Source organism: Bombus affinis, chromosome 10 (genome assembly GCF_024516045.1).
Source record: "Bombus affinis isolate iyBomAffi1 chromosome 10, iyBomAffi1.2, whole genome shotgun sequence".
Classification (NCBI taxonomy): Eukaryota; Metazoa; Arthropoda; class Insecta; order Hymenoptera; family Apidae; genus Bombus; species Bombus affinis.
Window position 1 is genome coordinate 3,780,319 of NC_066353.1, and position 26,271 is coordinate 3,806,589.

The 26,271-nt window shown below is 37.8% G+C and overlaps 1 protein-coding gene across 6 annotated transcripts in view; it reads left to right on the forward strand.

Annotated features, from left to right (window-relative positions):
• Positions 1-26,271, forward strand: part of LOC126921458 (disks large 1 tumor suppressor protein) — a 538,419-nt gene that overhangs the window by 16,744 nt on the left and 495,404 nt on the right. For 3 of the 6 annotated variants that reach the window (XM_050733096.1, XM_050733098.1, XM_050733089.1), the window contains exon 2: positions 1,422-1,502. The exons of the other annotated variants lie outside the window; for them this stretch is intronic. In XM_050733096.1, the coding sequence (XP_050589053.1) occupies positions 1,422-1,502 (81 nt within the window). The remainder of the gene's footprint in view (positions 1-1,421; positions 1,503-26,271) is intronic. 6 annotated transcript variants of the gene reach the window in all.

Sequence of the window (26,271 nt, forward strand, 5' to 3'; positions counted from 1 at the left end):
AAGTGTTCGCGTAATCGTGTCTATGTAGCAATTAAACGTTCGAACAACCAATGTGTATGTAAAATGACTATTGTACACTGGTCCGTCAAAACGAGCAGATATAGTAAGCAGATTACTTTTTGCAGATCTTACTGCGGTATTTCGATGCCGTTATTCTCATTGCTCGGTTCTATCTTCCATTCTCGAGGAAATTGTAAGACCAGATCTAATTACTCAGTCCCCCGTTGTATAGGTAACATCGAAGATAAATTTCTACCGAATCGTCCTGAAGTGACGATATAGGTCAAGGATGAATTCAACGTAATAAAATATTTCGTGTCTCTTTCATATTGTTAAAATCACCCGTGGATTATGAAATTTTCGTTTGTTCATAAAAGTCCTCGAAACTTACTCCGCTATCTTTTCATTAGAATTTTGATGTATCGATAGATGGGATCGCAAATTGATTTCGATTTCGATTTTACATCCTCGAACGAGGGGAAAGAAAAGAAATACGATCGAGGATGAAACGGGGCAGCTGGTTGTGATGTCTTTCTTGGTTTCCAGCCGTCCATTCGTAGAACAATTGGCAGGAGAGATCTCATTACCTCTCGCCCGGATATAACGTCGTTCTGCTTTGACGCCATCGTTCGATGGGTTCACTTCGTGTAACCTCATAAACGATGAAAATAGGTCAGGGATAAAGTTATTCGAACATTGTAAGAGGATCGTTGCTTCCTTTGTGTCGTCGATATCGCACTCTTAATAACTTATGTCCCGAAATTCCAGCTTAATTTCCTTCCTACTGAAGTTGACTCCACTAGTGACTGGAGAGTATTTCGGTATTTTTAAAGTCACGAGGTATCGGAGACTAATTGATGGGAATCATTGGTACTTGGTTGCAAGAATATTAAATTGTCGATGGAAATTTTAAAGATCTTCGTAGAAAAGTTTTTAAACAAATTAAGGAAAGATATTTGATTAAGAGATTTCTTTCTGTTATATAAGTTCCTGTAGTAGCGTCCCTTTTTATACATTCAAGATATGCGATTAGGATCTTAGAACTTTGAGTTGCGATTGATTTTCACGTTGGTGGATCCGCTCGTTTTCGGCTAGAACTATAATCTAAAGATCGGGACATAGAAAGTGGGACAGCAGAACGGGATATGTACACGATTACACGACGCTAGGAGGTAATAAAACCACTAATTGTTCGAGGAGAAACTTCGCGTTATATTCGAGCACAAACTACTGAAACAGCTGCGGTGATGCGCCTAATCGAGTGTGCGAAATGTCGTAGCAAATTTTATTAAGTTACTTTGGCGATATGTAATTCTGAAATCCCCGAATTTATATTCGTTTAATATCTTTATCAAGAAAAAAGAAGAAAGAAAATAATATGTTAAAAAATAACGTAATATTTTCTTCGTTTTGTGTTACAGGTGAGTGTGACCAGTTTGTGGGATGCAACAACGTCGAAATCATCACAAATTTTGCACCACGTACTGCACGAAAACATGCAGGTAGGAAATGCATAAAAATCATTTATTACGGAAACTCGAAAGAAACGCGAGTTTGGCGGGAACTGTATAATGAGAACCGGAATACGGTTACCTACAAAGCAACTTTGTAACTGCAGCATGTTTTAGGTCATGAGCACATTTTTTTAAAGTGTTCTTACGCGAATCGTATATGTATAATACGTATAGCGCGTAATTCGTATTTCGAAAATATTCATTTGCATATTCATATTCATATTTGCGTTAGAAATCATGAACACATTAGCTCGGGAAAGTAGTAAAATTTAAGAAAAGTATTTTTTGGAAGGGGTTGCGTTGTTTACCCGTTAGCTGAGCTTTATACGAGCGAAGAAAATCTGGGTGGTAATGTTGGTAACTGGTCAAGCCGCATTGTGCTCTCCATTGCGGTAGGTGCACACATATACGAATCTCCTTGTACGTGTTCCATGCAAGTCGAGTTTTCTGTATATGTGTATACCGAGAACAACGATTGGAACGATAGCACCGTATGAGAAATGGCGCTATTAAATTTGACTGCAGTCACATCGTGCGGTTTTACGCTTCCTTTGCGGCATATGCAACAAATCAGAAATCTGTTGTTTTATTGTTTTATTTAATATATACACGTCGAGTTCAATATTATATCTCGAGAAAAGAAAAAATTGAACGAGTATTACGCATCGTTAACATTTTCCTGGAATGGTTACCTCCACCTTAGTAATTCTTTATTTTTACCATCTTCTTAGACGGTAAAAATTCAGTGATATAATTATACTGATATAGATTCTTGGAAATATACAAAATATTTCATTTAATATTTATTGCAATTAGTTTTTACCAGAATGCGTCAAATATTTCCTCATGAATTTTCTCGCACGTCGTAAGCAACGTTCTTAAATTAGAAAAATGAAAACGAGGAAGGGAGTTCCTTGTTAGTGCTTCCTCGGAAGTTACGCTCGAATTCAAACATAGGAACGTTGCACCAGTCGAATAAAATAAGATGCATAGCCTTGATCTCAATGAAACGGTAATATTAGCCTCCCTTTTAATAAGAGGAAACGACACGGAAGAAGATCGTAAAAAGGAAGTTAGTAAACGTAACAAGCATTTCCAATTCACTTTTCGATATGCATCAGTTTCCTGCAGTTGCGATAACAATCGGTGTCAAAGATCTGGTTTTGCTATCTTCGCGAAACGATATGTCATTGGAAGAACGATGATTTGCCAAGTCAGCAGAGGTCCTCGCCTTTACTCGTCCATAGAATCGATAAATTTTACTCCTACTTTTCTTCCTTCATATTCTCGTCTCTTCTATCTATTTTCTTTTGGAACCATTTGTCTCAGAAAATGATTTAGAAGATACTTGAATTTAAATTGTTCTTAATGCTCACCGATTTTGCTGCGCAAGATGTAATTCAAGCACGAAGAAAATTTAATCAGAATTAAGAATCACGTCGATGTTTGCGATATTGTTTAGACGAGTGTTCAATGAGAAATTCGGTACAACAAAAGTTAATTTGCAATATGATCCTTTAGATGGAAACTTCATTTAGTCTAGAGTCTTGTATCTTCGATTTGACGCAGTTTATTTGCAGGAAATAGGGTGAGAGATGTAGCAATTGCAGGGTGCACTAGCACGTTAAGTTAAATACACGTGTGTAGACGCGAAATGCTTGTAGCGAGACGCAATTGGTGTTCCCTTGATGTACGGCACCCGTCTTTATGAATATTTATTTCTCCCCTCTCTTATGAATGTCGTAAACAACGGTTTTCTTCTTTCAAGGAAAATTTCTCCATTTTCTACAACTTTTATGTAAAATGACCAATTCAATTCAATCGTTAATGCTTTTTACTAGAGTTAACAAAAAACGACGGTATATAAGAAGTTCTAAAAGTTCCAAACCGGGCCAACTAACACAACGAAATAGTTAATCTGGAAGAATTCCAATAATTTTGTCAAAGATGATTCCTTTTATAGCCAATTTTTGTGCTACATCAAATTGAATCGACGTTTCATTGATTCGTATAATTTATATTCGTAGTTATATACGTGTTTGAACACTCGCGGTTGTGAGCGGATTGACGGAGGGAAGGAGTTACAGACCAGACAGATAGATTACAAAATGGATTGTATGATTTTATTGGTTGCTTGACTATTAAAGGACTGTCTCCTTTAGATATGACACAATGTCAACTATTATGTCGTGTCTGATGGTCAGACCACGACCCTTGAATTTCGTGAGACAGAGATGAACCGTACTCGACGAATGACTGTTTGAATCTGACTCGTCATGTCCGGCGGTCATTATCTAGGTGTGTCGTAAGGCGGGGGAACAACTCTACTCTTGATGATTGTACCTTGGCGCCTTTACCCTTCGTAGGTGGCGGCCAGACCACGACTTTTAGTTTACGTCAGATGGAAGACAACAGCTATTGACGACTGAATCTTTACATCTGCCCCGCAGTTATTCGCTCAAGATGGGGGTGAAGGTTAAAAGCAAAATATTTGCTTCTATTACCGAGTGGTTTGTGATACTGTTGACCCTTCGAGAGTTTTTCAGACCTAGGCCCTTTGAGGGCCCACTCAGCAGTGTCATAAATTCTTTTTTCTATAATTTTCTATAATTTTTAATAAAAAACATCGAATATGACAAATTTGCCATCTGTTGCATAAAAAAAGGATTCGTAACTGATTTTCATTAATTATTCAACTTTTATTTGGTCGACTGAAGGGGTTAAATTTCTTCTACAATTCTAGACTTTTGTAAGTACACGTTTCAGTTTCTCGAAAGTATAAACGTGATTCCCGTTGAAGTTGCGAAGATCTAAAACTCGATATTCTTCGATTGTGCTTACACAATTCTGAACAAAAATATTTGCTCAATGCAGCGTGAACACGGTATAGTGGAATTTTTTACCAAATTCGAAAGCGGTAATGATGATAAACGTGTTTTTAAACACGCGGATAGTGGAGGGTAACACTGGTAAACGCGACAAAGCGAAGAAAACGAGGAGCGGACAAGACTTTCGTGTGAAGCGAATTTAAGAGCTTCAACTTCCCTACGTACTTGCAGTCGCGAGTTTGTAACGAACTTGTAACGCATATAAGTCAGCGACTTTATTACAATGCCGTGACTGCGGCGATGCGATCTTACCGTAGTTAAATAACCAGCCTGGCTAGTGCTTTCCTTAGGCGAATACTACATCCGGTCTGGTAATCAGAAATTATTGTCGTTACCCGTTATCGTTCTACGTTTCTAAGAAAATTGCTGCACAATTAAGTGAGCTTTGCCTATCGTTTAAGCATCTTGTTATCTTAACACAGGATTCTGGCAATGAAACAGAAGAGCTGATGGTACACGAAGTAATTTTGCGGGTTGGTTAATTTCACGTGCGCCAGGACCGCTGAATTAATTTTGGATGTCTCTCACCTGTCGTGTCATAGTGTTCCTGTAGGTGATCCTTTTGCTTTGTACTGAAGCGTCCAATGACAATACACCTATTTAGTTACGCCGCAGTACGAGACTCTGTTCGTTTCTAGTTTGTAGCCAAAGGAGACATTGCGATACCGACTACGGGTTCACAGTTCATTGGTGCGGGCACACCTAGTCTCTTCGTTTACCATAATTTACGGGCATCGGTGTTGCAGCAATTATACGTACGTTAATTTCGTTCGTGTCCTCTTGTATCGCTATTTCGTGGATTAGATTAATAGTGTAGAGGATTAAGAATAATTTAACTCCGATAATAATTAATAATAATAAAATAATAATTAATAAAATAATAATAAAATAATAATCTGGCAAATACACGCGAGATCATTTCCTAAATATTTCTTTAGTTGTTGTTATATATATGCTCATCGCTTTGGATCGATACGTATATTCGAAGGATATATGTATTTCTTCCACAAGGAGGGAAAGGAACGGAAGAAATGGAAAGGAAGGGAGATCATTAATAGTACCTACCATCGCTCTTGCTTCTACTAAGATTCAAATGGAAATAACCTACCATTTGCTTGATGTAGGATTTTGATTTCATATTTTCCAAACTTTAAATCGATGTTGCATAGCTCAGTGAGACTTATCAAACATAAATAAGCTGTAGCACGTTTGAGATTTTTTACAAATTTTTGCTTCGGATGAATCTATTTTGTAGAATATTCTCGCCGCTTCACGTTCCAAAAATGTCAAAGTGATTTTTAATCTTGATCCTTTTTTAAGGAAGATGCGATTTTATTTTGCTCGAATATACCGTAATGTGAGACTATAGATCAAAATTAATTAACTTCATATAAGAGAATTCGATGACCAATCGCATATCAATCGCGTCAGCGAAACATCGCGCCGCATTGATAATAAGGTTCCGCAATTAGCATTATTTTCATACATTTGAGGTTTAATTATGGGTATCTCACCAGGCTAATACCGAGCCGTTTCCTGATACATATTTAATTCAACGTTGAAGCACGATGAACATCCCGCACCTGCACTTCCACTGCACTGCTGTATTGCTGCAGCTTTCTGTACAAATTACTCTCCGCGAGGATGTAAATGGTACCGACGTATTACGCGTAAATCATAAGCGTTGCCACTAAACTTGGTAAATAGTGTCCTATTCATTTATATTATAGTCAGGATGCGGCACCGTTGCTCCTTGGTCGTATGAGAAAACCACGCAAATAAAACATGAAAGCGCGAACTCTTAAAGTCGAATATTTCACCACGCAATGAGTATGGATCTCGTATCCTTAACCTGTACATATAGTTCTACAGAGTGTTAAATATTTTTAAATTTCTTTTAAATATCACAGTCAAAATCCTGTGCATATTCCGTAAAATAAAATTGCTTATAAAAAAGAAAAATAAGCCAAACGACATTTTTGTATAAACTTTTTTCATCGTTTAATGTGTAGAATCAACTTTATAAATATTTCCCACATATTTTGCGAATCCTGCGTATGCAGACTATTTTATATACATTTTGCTTAGTCACCACGACTGAATGGTACACTTAATCCCAGTAATGTTGTTTTCAATTAACTGGTAAGGATAAATGGTCGCGCGACCAGAAAAATATTCGTTGCTCGCACTGCGCAAAAATAAGCGTTCTAAATGCGCTTACAGCAGTGGTCATCCGTTGCCAAACAAATTGTAGAAGGGTTAGAGGGTGGCGACTATAACAAAGGGCAGGACGGGCTGGAGAATATCGTTCTAAAGTGCCATGGATGCAATTTGCTAGCCACGAGGCACCCGCGCGCTATTTACTTCGAAACAATTTAGGTTCTGGCCATTGTGGCGCAGTTCGTATACGTCACTGTCAGACCAAAGCTACGTTGAATCCCGCTATCTACGGTCTTGGGAAATTTTTGCTCGTCCTAGTTTTTTCTCCCATCATCTTCGCGAACTTTTTCCGTAAGGCTGGATTTCCGCCCATCATAAAACTTTTCTTTGTACTTTTATTATATTTATTGCTTACGATTTCTTCATATCCTTGAATTACGTTAATGTCTCCAAAGTAATTTTCAATCGTCCTTGCAAATCTTTGAATGACTTCAGTGTCTTGAGACACGACCTTGGATATTTTTAAACGTATAAAACTTTGCTTTAAGTTTTTAAGACATGTTTGATATGATTTTGAAATAACTTCTAAAAAATTTATTTTCGTAACTTCAAATTTCTCTTGGGATTCTTTGAATTGATCCTTATTATTTTTCGTTTTTTCTTCTTGTTTTTTATTCACTCACTCCTATCTGTTATATTCTTATGGTTTACTGTGTCTGACTTCTGTGATTTATCATACTTGGTCGTTTACTCATATTATCGAGAATCAATCTTGAAACGGTCATTTCGTTGGCTGGAGGTGCAACTTCCTCTAATATTCTTTAGACAGATTGTGAGTGATAAGGTTGCGTGATTTCCCCCGATAGACTAGTCTGTGTTTTACAATCTCATCGTTTTTATTTCTAACTTACGACCGGGATGCAAGCTGATTTATATATGAGAGAAAGGAGAGCGGCTCGGCAAGATGTCCGACTGTCTAGGCATGCAACCAACGACTGGCAGAAAATCAATTTCATCTTACGGAGCCTTTAAATATCGTTTCGTTTCTCCCGTTATTTCTACGTGGATCCTAGAGATTTTCGCTGCTCTAGAGATCTTTCAGTGGAAATAAGATTGTCGAAGTGGAACAACGACTGCGCAACACTTTAAAAGAAGAAAAATAAAAAAAGTCATTCCAGGTATATACATTGATATCCTGAAAAATATTTTCCATGTCTATAAATCAATGTTTCGAAGGTATTTATTTTCGAACCAAAAATATCGGTTTTTCATTTTATTCTCTCTCTCTCCTTTTTTTGTTTTTCACTAAATATCGTTTACGGAGATTTGAACAGGGTACATATTGAATTTCACATACACTGTTTTTTTCACTATACCGTGGGACCTCATTAAATTGCATTCACTCTGGTGGATAGGTAAATTGACAGGTCAATATTTATCGAGTTACGCTGTATTATTCTCTATTTCGACGAAACCGTATTGATCGCGATACTAATAGTATCGAGTAGATTCGAATAAATAACGGATTTCGAAATCGGTGTTTTTCCCAACGTATTGTGTTACAATTCTATGATCGAGAAAACTTCATTACAAATATATTCACGTTCGATACTCGATCCAAGTTATTGGAATAGCGTAAAAGGTAATTGTTATTGATACACATAGGTGATCAAGTAGATAATTTTTTACGAATTGTTCTGACCATTGAATTCGAGAAGTGTGGTCGTTATCCGATCCGTATGTATCATTGTGAAATCAAATGTATCGACCGAGTTCCCGTTGTTTGTTCGCAAACCAGGAAGAAGAGATACCGGAAAAAAAGAACGATTGGTATTGATCAGAATTCTGGATATTATAAATCAAACGATAAAGCGCGTGTTCACGTGATTTCATGGTGCCAATAATGACGACGTTTGATGAAAAATTCGACGTGTGACGTATGGTTTTATAACATTGATTTTCCTCGAACACGCGATTATAATCTTGACGGTAAACGACTAAGATTTGTTCCCGTTAAAGGAACGAAGAATGTAATAAATAAATGGAATTCTCCGTAACTCGAATGGAGCGTGTAAATTTTTCGTAGAAATTTAAACGTGTATAGCGGTGTTAAACAATTTCATTTACACAGATTAAACATTATTGCCATAAAAAGAGAAACATTCTGATATTTATATTTTGCGCTTTTTTTTTTGTATTGCATTGTTAATCAGGAATACGGCACGGCGTTTATCTAGACGCTCAAGTATTCAGATCCAGGTACGCTGATAAACCTTTCCGACGATTACGCTTCTCATTCGGCGATGCCTGAAATCTATGCTAATTCGCGGGGATAAAATATTTGCTTTGGCCTGCGCGTGTACCGAGTCCACTTCGGAACTCGTGGCTGTACAATACCACCGGTTGATTTATGCCGCGCGCCTGACTCAGTAGGGACAAATTCTACGCTCGCCATCGTGTATTACAGTTGTGTTCGGTGAAATTTTATGGATTACGCTGTCCTGTAACTACCTGTCCGATCGCGAAGGTAAGATCGATGCGTTACACCATCTCGTAAACTTCCAGATCTGAATAAAAAATTGGTGATACGGACGTACCCGTATATGGCCGGTTTTCTTTCAAAACATATTTCATAACATGGCGTATTACACGCTAAAAATACTCATCTTATCTATGTATAACTTAATAATATTGTATCTAATATAAATAGTTATAAAAAGTAATTATACGTAGTATTTAGAAGGATTAAAGAAATATTAAATTTAATAGATATTAATGTTGAGGTTTTGAATGGAAAATGGTTTCTGGTAAGTTTCTTGAACGTCCATGCAAAACGTCTATGGAGAATGTCTATGAAGTTGAGAAGATCCTGCAAGCTCTGCTTCCGACTTTGCTGCATTTACTTGGTGGTTTGGGCTGCCCTTCGACCCCTTCCCGTCTGCTCTGTTAGCCGTATAGATCGCTGTATTCATTATTCTGGCGCTAAATCGTTTGTGAATAATGGTCTCCATGAATCTTTTCTCGGTCCGTGGCTGCAGCGAGAAACTCGTGTGCCATGTAAGTCCTCTCACACTTAAGAAGCACCTAAATAACATAGACGATGAAGATTTCTTTCCACACCAAAAGATTACGATATTCTTCATGAAACCAAAATTAAATGTAACTCAGAAGTATTTATTTTTTCAATTCTAAGCTTATTAAATCACAAGGAATAAAATTATGCGCGATTCATCATAAAATTGCGTAACTTTTAATTTTGCATAACTTTACAGAAATATTATATTTTTATGCTTTTACCCTACTTGTATGTATCCTGGTATTTGATGTATCTCTCAAACATTCTATCGGTATTGTTTATTCCGTTTATATCCCTGAGTCGATGTTGACGGTATAAACGCAGATAACCGAGAAACGTCAAGCAATCGCTTTGTCGTCGAGAATAGAATGGGTGAGTTTTGATCCGGCAGGAGATATAATCGTGGATGCTCGGCGGAAGTCACGTGATTATGTCTGCGGAGAATCGAAAGTTTCTTTTTTTGGAACGCCCCTGGCATATGCGTGAAACTGACGCGAATAGTCAGCCTCCATTGTTGCCGAGGTTCTTTGTAACGGATACAAAAGGCATCCAGATAAAGTACTCGATACACTTGGTTCGCCCGATCCAAAATCAAGAGGGAAAACTAAGAATTGTAGCGAGCAATCGTTTCTCCGTTGTATTAATTGTCTTCGAGTAATCCCTTGGTCAGTCGATAGGGAGACACTTCCCAAGAGATATTCGATTCTTTGCTTCAGATGTTTTCAATGCGTTTGTCCTGTCTTGCAACAGACACAGTATAGAAATAAGATATACTCGATAGTAGCGTTCGAAGCCTTTGAAGTGGTTTGCAACGATGGAAAAATTTTAGTAGAGATAAAACAATCGAAGATTTTTATTTTGTGAAAAAATATTGCTTTCGTTAAAGTAGCGGCAAAAATGTGTTAACAAATTTATAGGAAACATAAAGAGAAAAGGAAGAGACACGAAGCCATATATTGAATATAGAATATCGAGAGAAATTCCAAGTCTATGAATATGTTCGTCGCGAAGAATGAAAATAAGTAAAGTACTAGGTGGAATGATTTTTTCCCGTTCCCCGCCTTGTATACCTCTTTCTGACACAATTTCGTGCAAGTGGAAGTAGAGATAAGCGCGAAAAACAAAATAACGTTTTCCTCCGTAACAGTGCGACAAAAAAAAAAAACAAAAACGAGGAAAAAAGAACAACAGGATTGAATCTGTAAATTGCAGTATAATTCAAATGAATTCTCGTTTATAGCGAAAGATTATTTTATGATGTTACAAATATGCACTAAGAACTTCTTTAGAAATGCAACAGCGTATTCATAATGTTTTATTCGAAATATAAAATGGAATTAATATCGTGGGTGACACGAGTAACACCCTGTGACGAATACCAACCTACGATGTAGTTCCAGATCCGTGTAAAATAACGATAAAACATACAATAACATTTTGACGCTACATCTGAGATTTACTAGCTTTCCAATCTGGCAAATTCTTTGGTTATAAATTTAAAAGAAATACGGTTCAACTATATCCCCTGGATACGCGTCGGAAGCCTCCTGTCTAAGGCTAGCGTTGCTGATCTCTTAAACCCTCAAGGCTGTAACACCTTCGCCAATCTCTGGACTGTTTTCTTTCGTTACTTCTTCGCTGCATTACCCAAGTATATCTTGGAGAAAATAACTGAATACGTCCGTAAATAAGAGACTTAATTCTTCGATTACGATCGGAAGAATCCGACCGTTGAAATTTATAACCGTAGAGCCTGTCTTGGACCATGTGGAAATCTTCGAAACTCGAACTCAAAGTTCCTGGGGCTGTGGGACCAGCCACGAATCACTCTGGAATCTTGACATCTCTAACTTCAACATCCTGGTTGGTACGTCGATCTTGTGGTTGTTCGAAGTGTCTTCCAAGGCTTCGGGTTAGTTGTAGCCGGTCTCACGACATTGAGACTCGTTCTGTTAGTTCCACGACTTTATGGATCACAACTGAGGATTCACACTTGTTGATGTTTCTTTTTGTTTTATAGGTTCCACATTGTTTGTGTTGTATATAATCAGATTTAGTTTGTTTGTACGCTTAATGAACGCCATTGAGTAATTATCGCGTTATTTTGATTAGGAACTGCCGGTATTGAATTTAAAAAAAATGGAAGTTTTTTGTATCTCTCATATTGTTTGAAAGCATCGTATAGCGAGTTATATTACTGTTGGCACGTTCTGTTTATTTAAGAATATCTGATCTAAAATTTACAATGATTTTTGTTCTAGTGTCGTAAGTTCTTTATCATTTCTAATCTTATCGTAAAATTTAAAAGAAGATTATTCTCTAAATTTCTTATGTCGAATGTATAGCGACAAATTCAACCTTTCACACAGCCAATGTTTTTCTTTTTATTCGGGATGTTTCCCACTTGCCAGAAGTTGGTGGTACGCCAGGAAGATGGAAATTACGTGCTTGCAACATTCGTTATACACTGCGATTGGCTGGGATAAAGAATGCGGCGACCCAGACTTCTTTCATTCCAGCTTCCTTCCCGACTCGTTCTCTTCCTTCCAGTTTTCTCCGTTTAATGCGCGACAAGAACCGCGTGCATGCCAGCAGAACTATGAAAAAAATGGCAATGCGGATGAATAGCGCGTTTTCATACGTCGAATCCGGCATCTTGCGGTTTGCTTCCCTTCGTTGCATAGTCAACGTTTGGCACCGAATGCCCACCGTTCACCACACGTAAATACTTTATGCCTTCGAACAATCCTCGATTAACCGTATCGCGTGAAATTTTCGACGCGTTGGCAACCGTCAAAATTAGTTGCGATGACGAATTTAGTGTGGAATTTGATGAAACGCAAAAGTTCTATCGAACGTAAAATACAACGCTTCGAATACGATTCGTGACATTTCGAAACTGATTGGATACTACCTCACTGAAAAATAATTTTAATATTAATTACGACGTATGAAATAGCTTCGTTTCGTCGCGTATGCAATTAATCATTTTTATATTTTATAAAGAAACCACAGGAAAAACGAGAATATTTGCATTATCGTACTTTATCCTATGCTCTTAACTGATTAATTATTTTTCCCATCTACCCACCTACATTTCTTATGCAACCAAAGCTAATTCTGTCTATGATTCAAAACAGGCGTTCTAAACAACATCGCGTTTACGTTTTTGCTTTCTATATTTTCTTTTACTGTGTAATCCACCAAACGTCGTGCCCGCTAGAGAACGGTAATCTTCACGACCTATGAGTACCTGCATTACTTTTCGCCCTATTCTGATACGTCAGGGAAATCGCTTATTTCTTTGGATAACTCAGGGGTATTGTTTCCTGGATTTTCTCCTGAAGGATACCTAAAAGAGAGAAAAAAAAGAAAGATAGGGCAATGTACGCTGCATTTTCCGCTCATCTTGCTTCGTTTCTAACCGCTTTTTCGAGGCCCCAATCCCCCAGTCTCGTTCCCGTTTCGGAGTATCTCGTTTCACGCGATCTATTCCTTTCTCCCTTCGGCGTATTTCACCTCTTCTATGGAATCTCTTGAGGTAGATACTTCTACCTAATCTGGAGTTTCGAGTCTGTGGATCGATGAAGAGAAACGGCGGCTTTAGCGGCGGGCCTTGAGTCCGTCTTTCGAGGGTTTCATTCAAAGATTTCGACAACCTCAACTGCTGACCGAAATAGCGAAGGTAAGCTACCTGGAAATGGTGACACGAGTGCAACGGCGAAAGGATTCGGACGTACCTTGCCGGATAAAGACACTGCTTTCCCGAGCTTTCCTGGCGCAAAGAGAGATTTGTGATGTGCACGGGAAAAGGGGTAAAGTCGAGCACCAGCGCATAGCACAGGAGTGGTGAGCAGAAGTCGATGAAAAAGGACGGAGAAAGCAATGTGGAAGAACGGTTGAAGATAATCAGGTAAAGTGTGGCGCGACGTACGAATATAATGGGACGAGTTGGGAACGAAGTTGGCGCTCGGATTTTTCGAGTGGAAATTTGACCATGGAGGCGTCGGCCGAAACGATCTTATCTTTTGGAATTCTTCGAGGTGTAGAGTTTTCACGAAATCGAAAAAGAAGGAGAAAACTTCGAGTAAGGGGCTGCTTGCGGAAGAAACGATATCGGTATCGGGCGAAAAGCGGTTCTGGAAACGTTGAAATATTCAGAGCATTCGGGAGAAATAATTCGGGAAGAATCTGCGCGAGTGAAATATAAACGAGTGCCGGAGAAATATTATTTCCACAATATTTCGAATTTCTGATAGTGGTAGCGCCGAAAACGGGTGAACGCGTATAAAAATAAGATTTTATCGTAATACGATGTTAATCGAGTGAAATTGGTGTTTTTTGAGAAACATGCGACAGTTGCAAGAAAGAAATTGTCTGTAGATAATTGGATTGAAAGTTTCATCGACGAGATGTCGATTTATCGAGCTTTTTGCCTTTGAGCAAAATTTGACGGGATTTGATCAAATTAGGGAATTAGAAAGTGAAACGAGAAAAGAAAAACTGCTGAAAAAGTTGAAAGAGACGTCGATCGTTAAAAATCTAAAGTGCAGTCTCAGCATCACTACTGAGTGATACTGATTCGTTTCAACGTTATAGCCTGTCTACATTTTATGGCGTGCTCTGTTCATTGAGCATAAAATTTTCTCGTTGTGTCGTCATCTGTGGCTAAAATACACGAATACATGTAAATAGGATATACATATAACTTAAAATATGTAGCTATTATTACGAATGAAAACATTCTAATTTTTAAAACATTGCTTAAAAAATATTTAACTTTTTCGTGCAAATATTGAAATATTAGGTGGTCGCAAAAGTTTCATTCGTTTTATAAGGAAATAGTAGATGCACAACATTGTTTGTTTTATATTATTTTATTGAATTATGTATGATCCATTTTGTTCTATTAGAACATACATAATGAATCACACAGAACTAAATAAAATAATGTAAAATAAAAGATGTCGAGCATCTATTATTTCCTTATAAAACAAAAGAAATGCTTGAGACAATCTAACTTAAGTTACATATCCTGTGCAAATTTAGCTTGCGATTTATGTCAAAAATTCTCGTTATCTTGCAAATATTTTACGTTTTTCATATCGTTATTGAATATTCCATCTGGTTGCATTATAAAACAGGCGTTTCCTTTTTTATAATAAAGAGTGTCACGTATGTATATATATAGCAATTTGTTTGGTTCGGTTCGTTTCACTTTAACTAGGAGGAAATTATATTTGAAAATTCGAGCTATTCGCTATATTGGTATTAGAGTTGAGCATTCGATCAGAGTATAATGGATTGTTACCAATGATCAAACCAATGTGAAAGTTGGGCGTCGTTTGGTCTGGTAGGTCCACAAAACTTAGTAATTTTTCCGGTAGTCAGGAGGAGGAAAACGTCTCTAGGTAGCCACACGTGTAACGAAACTTAAGATACCACTTTGCTCGACGTTTTCCTGCGATGTCAAGAGAATTTTCTCGCTGGAAAGTCGCGCGTGAAGCATACGAATTTCCTAGGTTTATAAAAAATTCATGTCGACGTTTTTTAGAAGTTAGCGTCGAGAATAACGGGAAATTTTTCACGCGCGGACGTACAAATGTGCGAAAAATTGTATTCGGTTTTACTTTTATTTTTGTTGCCGCGATCCTTCCCTCCCGTTTCTACAGCAACTTTCGGTACAGTTCTTCTCCAAATAATCAGCGAACTGATCTTTTTAGTAAACGAGCGGATTCCTGGCGAGGTTCATCGAGATACGCATGCTTTTGCCGAGTCATGGAGAAGATTTGAGAAAATCGAGATTAAACGTTGTTCCATCGACGTTGAGCGCAAGTCGTTAATTATCCTGACGTATTATCGACGGTTCTCGAGCGAAGTGTGTTCTGTAAAATTGCCCCGAACCAGTTTGCGCATTAACTTGGAACACGCTACGATTCTGTTCGATAAGCTTGTAATGATACCTTGGTCTGTTCACCGTTATGTATCTTTCATAATGGGATTTAACTTTACTGTTATCATCGCCCTTTTATTCAGTGATAATGGGTGCACTCCATTAAGGTAGATTAAATTTTTCAATGAAATCGGAGATTTGGAAAGCACGTCGAATCTATTTCTGCCTCTCCTTATCGTTTCAAATGCGTTCGAACGATGCATTTGCGAAATCACATGTAAACGCGGTAGGCGCATAAGACGTAGGAAACCATTTTAGGCGATACCGTGATTAAGAACTGTTTCCAGCGACGATTAAGGCACGAGAATCCTTGAAATTCAATGCCGCTTTTACCGCGCATTCGGAACTCGTTCGAAAGATGTGAAGCCTTCCTCGTTCGAGCAGCCGCAATAATAATGACGATGCCATTCATTTCTTGTCGGACATTTTTTAAGTCACCCTCAGAAAATCGATCAATTAGAGTCAGTTCGTAATTACGACTCTGTATAATTTGGCTATATCTCAGTTACAGTGGTGCCATTATCATAAATGTATTAGGAACATTGTATAGCTTCGCTGGATATGAGTAAACTACTGTGTTCTACTTGGACGTCTGACTAACAAGGACGTTTCTACTTAAAAACATTTCTCGCCGCTCTTTAGCTGATCGTTCTGTAAAAATCGGATTCAAACAAATCTGAATTAATTTACTTTGACGCATAGAAAATCTTCAACGTTTCTACTTGAAAATGCTCGTTTAGAAGGTCGAAATTTCTTAGGGAACATCGAACAAAATTTAACAAGAGCCACATCCACAAGTATCTCGCAAATTTGTTTTAGCGCACTTATCTAAATTCTCTCTGGGGAAAGATTCGGCAAGATCTCCGCAAAGAGATAAATAAGTTTGCAAGCTGAAACTCACAGGGGTTCCAGGGATGGTCAGATACGTCTCCTAGTTACCGGATAAACTAAAGTAAACCAGTCACGTTTTTTTTATAAAGTTTCTTCTCTTTCCTATTTAATTCGGTGTTGTTTATTTTATTATTCGTGTTTTATTCTCACACTGCTCGTTCTTCTATCCGACGTACCATTGTAATAGCATTTGCACATTATTCACGTTTCAAACGATCTTTTCCAGCATTATGAAACTAACATGCACGCGGTAAGTTTATTGCATAATTTATTATATAATCTTATAGCTAATGATGTTTGATGTAGAATAAAATACAAACGATTATATTATAGCAACAATTATCAGATAATAGGCTAGTTACGTTTACGGCGATTCCAATAATTTTACGATAATTATCACAGCTGTATTCAATGAAATGCTCTTACAATAACTTTTCCAATTTTATATTCGTCCAGATAGTCGAGATTCAATTTATACATCTTCGTACTTCCTTCCCCATTAAATTTTCACGGTTGTGTTTTCGCGTTTGAAGCGTAAAAGTAGTACGTTTAAAGGCTGCTTTGTTACCGTTTGACGTAATCCGCGCAGTTGTTGACGAACGTAGTTAATAAATCGTAATCGGCACAAAGCAGTCGACAGGTCGTGCGTGTACTGCTTTAAAAGCTCTTCAAACACCCCAGATTGAGGAACGACCCGTGAGATTGTACACGGGATTAAATTAAGCGTTTTAAAAATCGCGCGAGATTTAGGATCAAGTATATTTCCTCGTTGAACCGAACTCGATAGAAATATTCGAGGGTTAATTTATAGTGGACCATTTTTCGTTGGCCGGCTGGCGAATTATGATCGTAAGTTCTTATAAATTTAATCTTCCAGACTTATTGCTATCTTTTAATGCAGAGACTATAGAGATCTACGATCACGGCTGGAAACATTTAAACGTGGCCGTAGAAAAACTTCTGAAAGCGAAGTTCGAGAAATGAGAGTAACTAAGCGCGCATCGAAGAGGATTATCGAACGTTTCTAAGAATTTTTAAATTGGATGCTGGAATTTCGTGAGCGAAGAGCGTAACTGCGATAACAGTCGCAAATAAATACGTGGAAGATGAATAATTCTAGATATAAGATCCAGTTATAAATATAGATGTTGAAAGAGTTGAATGACGTGAAACCGCGACGTGAGAAGATACCAACGCATTTCGGGTTATGATATGTGCTCTTTCTGAAATCTGGATACGGAGTGGCCGCGTTTGGTGTATAGAGTTGAGTAGACTCTTGGCCCAAGGGCTTCGAGTGATTTCGTAGCCAGGCCAAAAGTTAAACGTGTTTCTCAAATCCACAGACGCCGTCGAAACACGACCATCCGCAGTTCTATTGAGATTTCTCTTTGAAATACATATGCTATTTATATAATTCGTACTTGCTTACGTAACGAATAATTTTTTACCAGTGCAGTTTTGCTTGAACGAAACGAATTCTTGCCTTAATGAATTTTTTTTCATTTGTACGGTAATAAATAATTGCAAAGCAGGGACACGAGGAATTTATCGAACAAAATTCTTACTGAGAACCTTGGTACCTTTTAGCGTATTGTTTTCCCCGTAGCGAACAACACTGTCCGCAAACGGGACTAAAAGACATTGTATTACCGTAGAATTACCGTCTGTTAAACGAGTGCTCGAGAGTTCTAGAGACAAGCAAAGCTCTCGAGGTCCAAGTGGCAAACCGTGGAGTCTCTTCAGCCTGTGCCCAGCAGAGAACGGCGCTGCTTTCGTCGGTTCAGAGCTCGCTAAAGTCGCCAAACTTTTCTTTCTCGCCGTCGTATCAGCCTGGTCCAGTCTTTTCTTTTCTTGTGATCTCCGTCATTTTCGAGTAACGTTACGGCGATCTGCCAAGCTTATTTCGCAAGCTCTGTAACTCTCCATTCTCTGGTAGCTCTTCCCTGCAAGCTGAAGAAATTAGATTCTAGGTAGTGCAGAAGGAAGGGAAGATCGGTATTGAAAAGTTTCCTTTGCTCAGGTATCGACAGTTGACTAAATTTTTCTCGCATACGTGTTTTCAAATTTTATTTATTTTCTTGCAAGTATTCTTTTTCTCGAAGTAATAGATGAAATCTTTTCTGTTCTTCAAAATACTGAAATTTGTGTCTTTATCGAACGAAAATACCCGCGTTTGTTCCACGGATACTGAATTTTTGTTAACAGTAGATACGAGTAAGCAGTTGGACACTTTCATTTTCGAAACGTATGAATGGGAAACATAATTTTTCTTTGATGGTTCATTGAAAGAAGCAAAGAAAATACTGGGCATTTGTTTACGGAATATCAAATTAGAAGCCCGTGAAGCCGTGAAGTTGTAATGCTATCTTCTTCATCTGCGATTATTATAGATACTTTGTTCATCGATCGTATCACTGCAGAAGTTATTGTTCATTTAATGACCTCTTCAACAGTCAGCGGTATTTGTTTCCCTTGATTCCCAATGGCAAATGCACCGTAATTATTCTCGGTGGGCATGGCTCGGGCAATGGCTGACAGGTTAGTGCTTTACCTGACATTTGTTGTGTTTTTGAACCCTTTACTATTATGTCGATCGATCGTAACCACTGTTTAACGCATTACCGCTGTACTGCTATGTATTCGATATTTAGAAAAATAAAATATAAAAGCTATTCTTATATTTGAAAAGACACTTGTACATTTACATAGTATAGCAAATATAATTGTATTATTCGTGGGTATGTTATGCATATTCATAGATCGCAATGATAGTACACAGTCGATTAATATTCAATCTGTACAGATCTACGGTGTGTATAGTCGCTGCGTAATCAATCTCTATTGATCATTATATAGATAACGTTTAAGCGTACAATACCTTTAATTATTATCATTTTGTATCTGGCTAACTTATTCTGCTGTGTACACGATCACGTGTAAAGATAAATCCTATTAACAAATTATAGAAACATGTTTATATCTTGTTTACATGAATTTCCGAAGTTTGATTTTGTCAATTTGTATCAGCATTTCAAGCGGTGTCGATTGCGTAAAAATTGCAAACTATAGGAAAAAAGAAGAAAAGAAAGGACAGGCTGGCCTTCATCTATATTTTCAAAGCGCGTGGTTTCTGCTTTCCACTAAAATATTTTGTCGAAAAAGTAGCAATAGCGCGCACTGCTCGCAATGTTTCCCATGAAAAGTGAAAAACAGTCAACACTGAAGGTTACAAAGTAGAAGTTCGCAAGATGGGTAATTAAGCGAATCGAGTTTCGAATTTTCATGAAAAATTGTCTGTTTAAACAGCTTTCGATGATGTAGGGCGAAGGATGTTCGTGATCGAGTTTGACGTAGGAATCTCCAGAGGGTCAGGCATATTTCATCTTTCACGGTATAGACGATGCACGCGGGGAAAAAGTCCAAAAGGCAAAAGAAGGAGAAAAGTTACGAGAGTTAAAGGAATATCCTCATAGGCCCTGTAACATGTTCTTCGACCGCTTTCCGCTAGGGTAATCATATATGTAGCCTGCGAAGTATACAGGCCACGAGATGGACGTATCAAGACTAACGGACGATTTGTTCGGCCTTTTCCAAATGTTATCTCATTTCTTGCACCTGCTCATTTTTTAAAATTACTTAGCATACGTAATGCAGGTAAAAATACACAATGTAAGTAAGAGAATATATCCGTTTCTTTTTTATTCTTTTATGTAGGGGAACGTATTATTTGCTTTTATTTTATTGCTTTTTATTTGTTTTAACGTGGCAACGATGAAGCATTCCGATCACATTTCATATTGACTGTACCTATATGAAATAATTACATTACGATGTAAAAACGTTAAATATATTTCAAATAACGTTAAATAAACAACGCAGTAACAGCAATTAGAAGCTCTTCAATATATTTTCGGATTTTTATACCAATATTTCAATTCATTTGAAAAATACAGCGATGTAAAAAACATGATTAATTTTTTCCCTCCGCTACCTTAAAAAGCTGCTGCTAACAAATCATTATTCGCGTTAAAAATGCGTGGTCGATAAAGTATTGATGGTATGGAAATTCTCTGAATGAGGATAATGTATTCTTCTTCTTCTAATCGTTTAAATAGTTGGCTGAAGATTAAACGAAGTTACGAACCACTGTATGATGCTCTTCCTAATTTATGCGGATTATATAATTTACGAAAACAACGTGGAAAACTGGATCAGAGAAACGCAGGAAGAAATAGAAGACTGGAAAGTGATGTCGATATTCCTGAAGGAAGACATCGAGACGCGAGACTGTTAATGGCTATTATGGCAAGCAATCTCTTGCGAATACTCGCTTCTACTTGCTTCCTGCAACTTTATTTCATTCGGATAAATATTCGGGCGAAGACCGCCGTGCACGCATCTGCGCTGCTTTCTTGTATTTTTTTAAACCAGTCACTCGTTATTTTTATTTTATCATAAAAATTATCAAACATATTCATCGAGCATCGATAACAAAGAATTTCATATTACACGGGTGGAAACGATGCGAAAAAATCCATATTGTACGAGTTGCACAATTGAAATACGTAAAATATATTAAACATATTTATTAAATCGACAAATTGTAGAATGATATAAGGGGATTATAACATGATTAACAACGAAAAAGACAAAGCTGGCCGTTCAGCTTGCCGACACAAAGTAATCCAACGATTCGCACAAATAAATCTCCGAAGTACGACATTCACGGTGCGATCGACAGTGGTTTTCGCTCGATATACTTTATCGGTGAAAACAAAAGGTATTTGAACTACTCTGTGCGCAACGAGAAACTGGCTCGACTTTGTGCTCGATCGCGTTATTTGGATTAATTCGTGGGTTTTGTTGGATGTATGCTTTGCAACTGAGTTTCTGTATGAATATTTTTTTGCTTCGGTTGTTCAAAACGTAAAACAATCGCGAGCTGCCACGAAGAGTATTATGATACCACGTACCAGAGGCACAGTCTATCGCAATGCAACATTGTGTACAGTTAACCACAAGTATCATTGATCCAACGGAAGCTGTATAGGTTGCTTCAAAGCGATCGCTGGAAGTCGGCGCTACGGGAGAATTTAGGTTACAGACCTAGCGGTTCGTTCCCCTTCCTATCTTTGTTCCATTGACTATCCACGACTTGGCGACCAACCAATTCCTGCGTTTTCGTGACATACTACTAGCCTACATTTTGTCGGGTCGATGCGGTGCATCGAACTTCACCGTCGCTAGAACGTCCCGGCGCGTCGCGATGGTCCACCGATTCCTTTTGTTTAAATATTTCAATGAACCCGCCAGGGAGACAGAGTACGACCGCTACTTTCTCGCGTTATCATCCTGTTCTTTGAAACTCCCTTCTCAAACCTCTTTTCACCAGATATCTTCCTAGATTCATCGCGCTCCACTCGCTGACTGTTCGGAGAAGTTTATTAGGCGAACTTCTTTCTTGGTACCTCTGCGATATAATATTCGACTTCACGAACGAAGAAAGGAGAAAGGACATTATGCAGGAGGACGAAGTTCGAGACAACGGTAAAAAATTACTTCGTTTTGAAATTCGATTTCTCTTAAACCGGGCTGCGATCGATATCGCTTTCCATCTTTCTCTTTGTTCTTGAATTCTCTTCGTTATTTTTCTGTGCCTGGGTAATGCGGGCATTCTCACGTGCAAATGAGAAGACGTTGACGTGCGACGTGACGCGACGCGACGCACGAGTGCATTTGAATGAGGATTCGGGATAAAAATCAAAATTCGTTGGCCGTGTTCGCACGTTCGCAGGCCACGTTCTCACGTTCCACGTGACGCGACATGCGCTTGCCGTAGCTTGTCGCAGCTTGTCGCGCCAAGTGAATAGAACAGAAGCGATTCCAATCGTGAGTGCCAATGGCCCGGGATTTCTTGTTTTTTTATGACCGATTAAACTTGGTCCTGCACGAAACGGTTGGGCGAGGCAAAAATCAGGGACAGGTATACTCTGTCTGGTTGAAAAACGATCCTCCTCGAGGTTCGTTGAATTTTAAGATTGTTGGGTAGGTACGCGAACGTGGAGGAGGCAAGGCTTCGGGGAAAACTTTGTCGATTGCCACGACGCGAAGGGTTATTGCATTGCAAAATTGTCTTCAGAACTCCTTTATTGACCGAAAGTTGGAGGCATTCCATTATTGCAGCTTGTATGCATGATTTTTCTTTGCGCCTCTTCCCCGTGTTCTGACAAAATTCGAAGCCTCGAGAAATCCTACCCATGTTTGATTTTCTAGAAAAAGTAATTGTATTTCTTTGGAATACGAGTGTGGTTTTCAAATTGAACTGAAGAAATTAATCCGTAAAATTAGTCTGTAATTGATACAATGGCCATTGTAATTGTCATGTTAGACAATATGATGATTTCCAAGATCTTACATAAATATTCAGAACTCTACAGATAATGACAAAAATCTATTTGATTGAAATAATTTGTTCGAAAGTTAATTAATTAAGTTATATATATATATATATATATATATATATATATATATATAACAATATATACAACTTAAGTATATATATGCTTAAATTGTAGAGACGTTATGTTTATTCAACCATTTGCGGAGAGATGCGATCGCGAGAAGGCACGTCAACGGGAGTCGTAAATTCCCGTTACGATTAGATAATCGACGCCACGAACTGATCGATCCCCTTATTTCAGTTGCGATAATAGAGGTGGTTCGAATGAGGTAACACTGAATTAACAGGAATAAATTAATGTTTATTCCAACAACTTTGCAAAGAATATAATTACACTGGTGCGTATGTATAAGTTAAGTAAGTGATTGATTTAAGAGTAGAAACCCGGTAATGACATGTTGACTATTCTAACGATCAAGAATAAGTGACGTAAAAGTGACGATGCTGTGTCGTAGGAAAGCTAGCGATGGGTGTGTCGGATGGAACGGATTTGTTAATGACAATTTTGGTTAGGAAAGTGGGGGCAGTAGACATTGCTTCTGATTGGATAAAAGAAGGTTGGTGGACTAGGAAAGGTCTTAGCCGCCCCCGACAGAAAGTTGCTAGTGTGAAGTATTATACGTGAGAAAAACTAACTTTCCCGTGCCTGTGCGTGGTAAACTACAAGCTTTAGAAACGATTCAGTAAAGAGATGTTTGTTCGTTCTGAAGGACTTTAGCTAGAAAATTTCTGAGATTTATGATAGGTTCTTAAGACTATTGAAGGTACGCAGTAAAAATGTGCGGACATCTGGTTGCCATCTTGCCCGCGGTATGTGGTTTGGTATAGGTAGAGTGTCGCTCGACGTAACACGGTAATTAACGAGATAATGATGATATGCAGAATGTCTCATAGTGGATTTGTTATGTTAATACAAAGAATCGTACTGATATATCTTATAATGTTTTTTGAAATTTGGTTGCTTCCTCTGCAGTTTCAGCGTACCATAATGTCGTCTACAATTAAGATTAAACAATATAGTTGAGTAAATTTATTTACGTTCGACTATAGCGGAACGATAATATAATAATTTCCGTCGTTAGCCTGTGGATGCTTTTGTGTTGTATCTCGCCCCAAGACTCCTGTCGAGGTAAATTAAACTACTGTGCCATGTCCAGCGAATGAAATAAATGGGCCTATCGTTTCGTTTCTGGCACAGTAACCGAAAGTATGCTTTTTCATCGATTTCGAATGGTCGAGCTGTAATCGAAGCGAACATGTTCGCAAACTTCATTTATGAAATGATGAAATTTGTCTCACTGACATTAGAAATTAATCTAAAGTTAAAATGGGAAATTTTTGAATATTTCACAAATTCGAAAGTTTAGAAATAATTACTTCGTACGGTATTACCAAATGTAGCGCTGTAATTGGTATCAGGTAAGAGGATTCAGAGCAGAGAGTTGACAGCATAATTGACTCGGTTTAGTTGTAGACAGCTTTAAAGCGATTAGGAGTTCTGAAACGAACATAGAGACGACCTGCATATAGGAGAACGATTGAGTTAGTGTTCGAATAGCCATTACATGCTCAATACATTATATAGTATGAAAATTTCTCTATAATTGGCATAAGCGTGGAAATATAGAACGAAGCAATCTTGCCTTGTTTCGGATAAAGTCTATCGGGGTAACTTACAAATTTAAAGATATTGTTTTAAAATAAGCAATTCTGATAACACTTTTAATATATGTGGACAGGTTAAATATGAATGTACGACCCGTCGGTTTCGAAACCACGAATCGTATAGAACTTGAAGAAAGTCAGCGATGTACAATGCTTGCTTTAAAGCGTACAATTTCCGGCGCTCTGTCGAGAGAAGCGTTTATATCCGCGTGACGATAAACTATCTTGTTTGTTCCCGAGAAAGCTTTAAAGTGGCATCATCCTATTTTCTACAATAAAACGAAAAAATGCAGTTATTTAATTGCGTTATTTCTTCTTGTAGTTTTCTGGCTCGTTACGATCGATTTTGCATTCAAATTGTACTACATCTGAAATATTAAGTGAGCAGACTGTATTAAGGAAATTTCTAAAAGTTGTCTTAAACACGATTTTTATATCAATTCGTTCGTTAAATTCTTAAAGATTATTATTAATATCCAGCTACATATATTCGCTAAAGCTTATTACAATTTAAACGATTATAACGAAGTTTATCTGATTATCGAGCTCGATGTAGTGCACAACTTTGGCGAATATAAACGAATAGAATCGAGAATTATCAAATCGGCAAACTGACATTTTATTTCCGGTTCAACGTATTCAACATTGAACATTCAGCTTCTATTCTCCTGAATATTCTACTTTAGTTACGAGCGATAATCGCCCCGTTTACGATGTACCTTTTTTGCTTTTTTTTACATCCACTAAACTGTAACGATCGTTACGACTAAAAGAAATAAAAAGGGAAATAAAGAGAAAGGAAAAGAGAGTGAGGAAACTGGGGAAAGAATATTCGGGCAATAGTAACCAAAGCAAAAAGTGAATATTTATGAATATTTCATGAAGCAGACAGATAACTGTAGAGGCGCTGTTAAAAGCTTGATACATTTTCTCGATATGGACATGATATTAATTACAATAATTCCTATAATTTTTTATTCTACAGGATATTCTTTCCGGAAATCGGCTTATCGTAAATCTGAATCGGGCTAAATGCTATAACTTAACAGCGTTGGCGCATGTCAGAGGGTAAAGTCGGTTCCGTGACCATTATTCCACCCTGGATGGATCAAAGAATTATTGGTTCACGCAACTCTCGAAACGCAATTGGGTTGCACGGTAATCAATTTAAAATGATAACTGGTCACATACGCCCGGAGGAACAGCGGATGTGTGCGCGATACGTGAAACATTTATTATGAAATAACAGTTATGTTTAATTAATTAATTCGTCGCGTTGATGTTCGGTTCGTCATCACGGAAATATAACATAACGTAATTTTATACGTTCTAGCTTTTATCATTAATACGCTATGATAAATAATTTTTTTTATTGTAATTGTCTCTTATGTTTCTTTTATTGTGGAATATAGTTCTCGTGTTATTTGCAATGTTTGTAAAAGCGAGATAGCTTGCGAAATCGGTGACAGTTTTTGGTGCTAATGATATTTATTATCAGAGCTTCGTTGTAATACACGCTCGTATCATTTAATAATAAAGAAAAGTCGTATCGTAAATTCGTATCGATGCCCTGATGCTTATAAGGATATCAAGAACAGTCATCGTGTAATGACCCGGGCGAGATAAGACAGTGTCCAATTTTCAGCAGTGCCACCATGGGACCG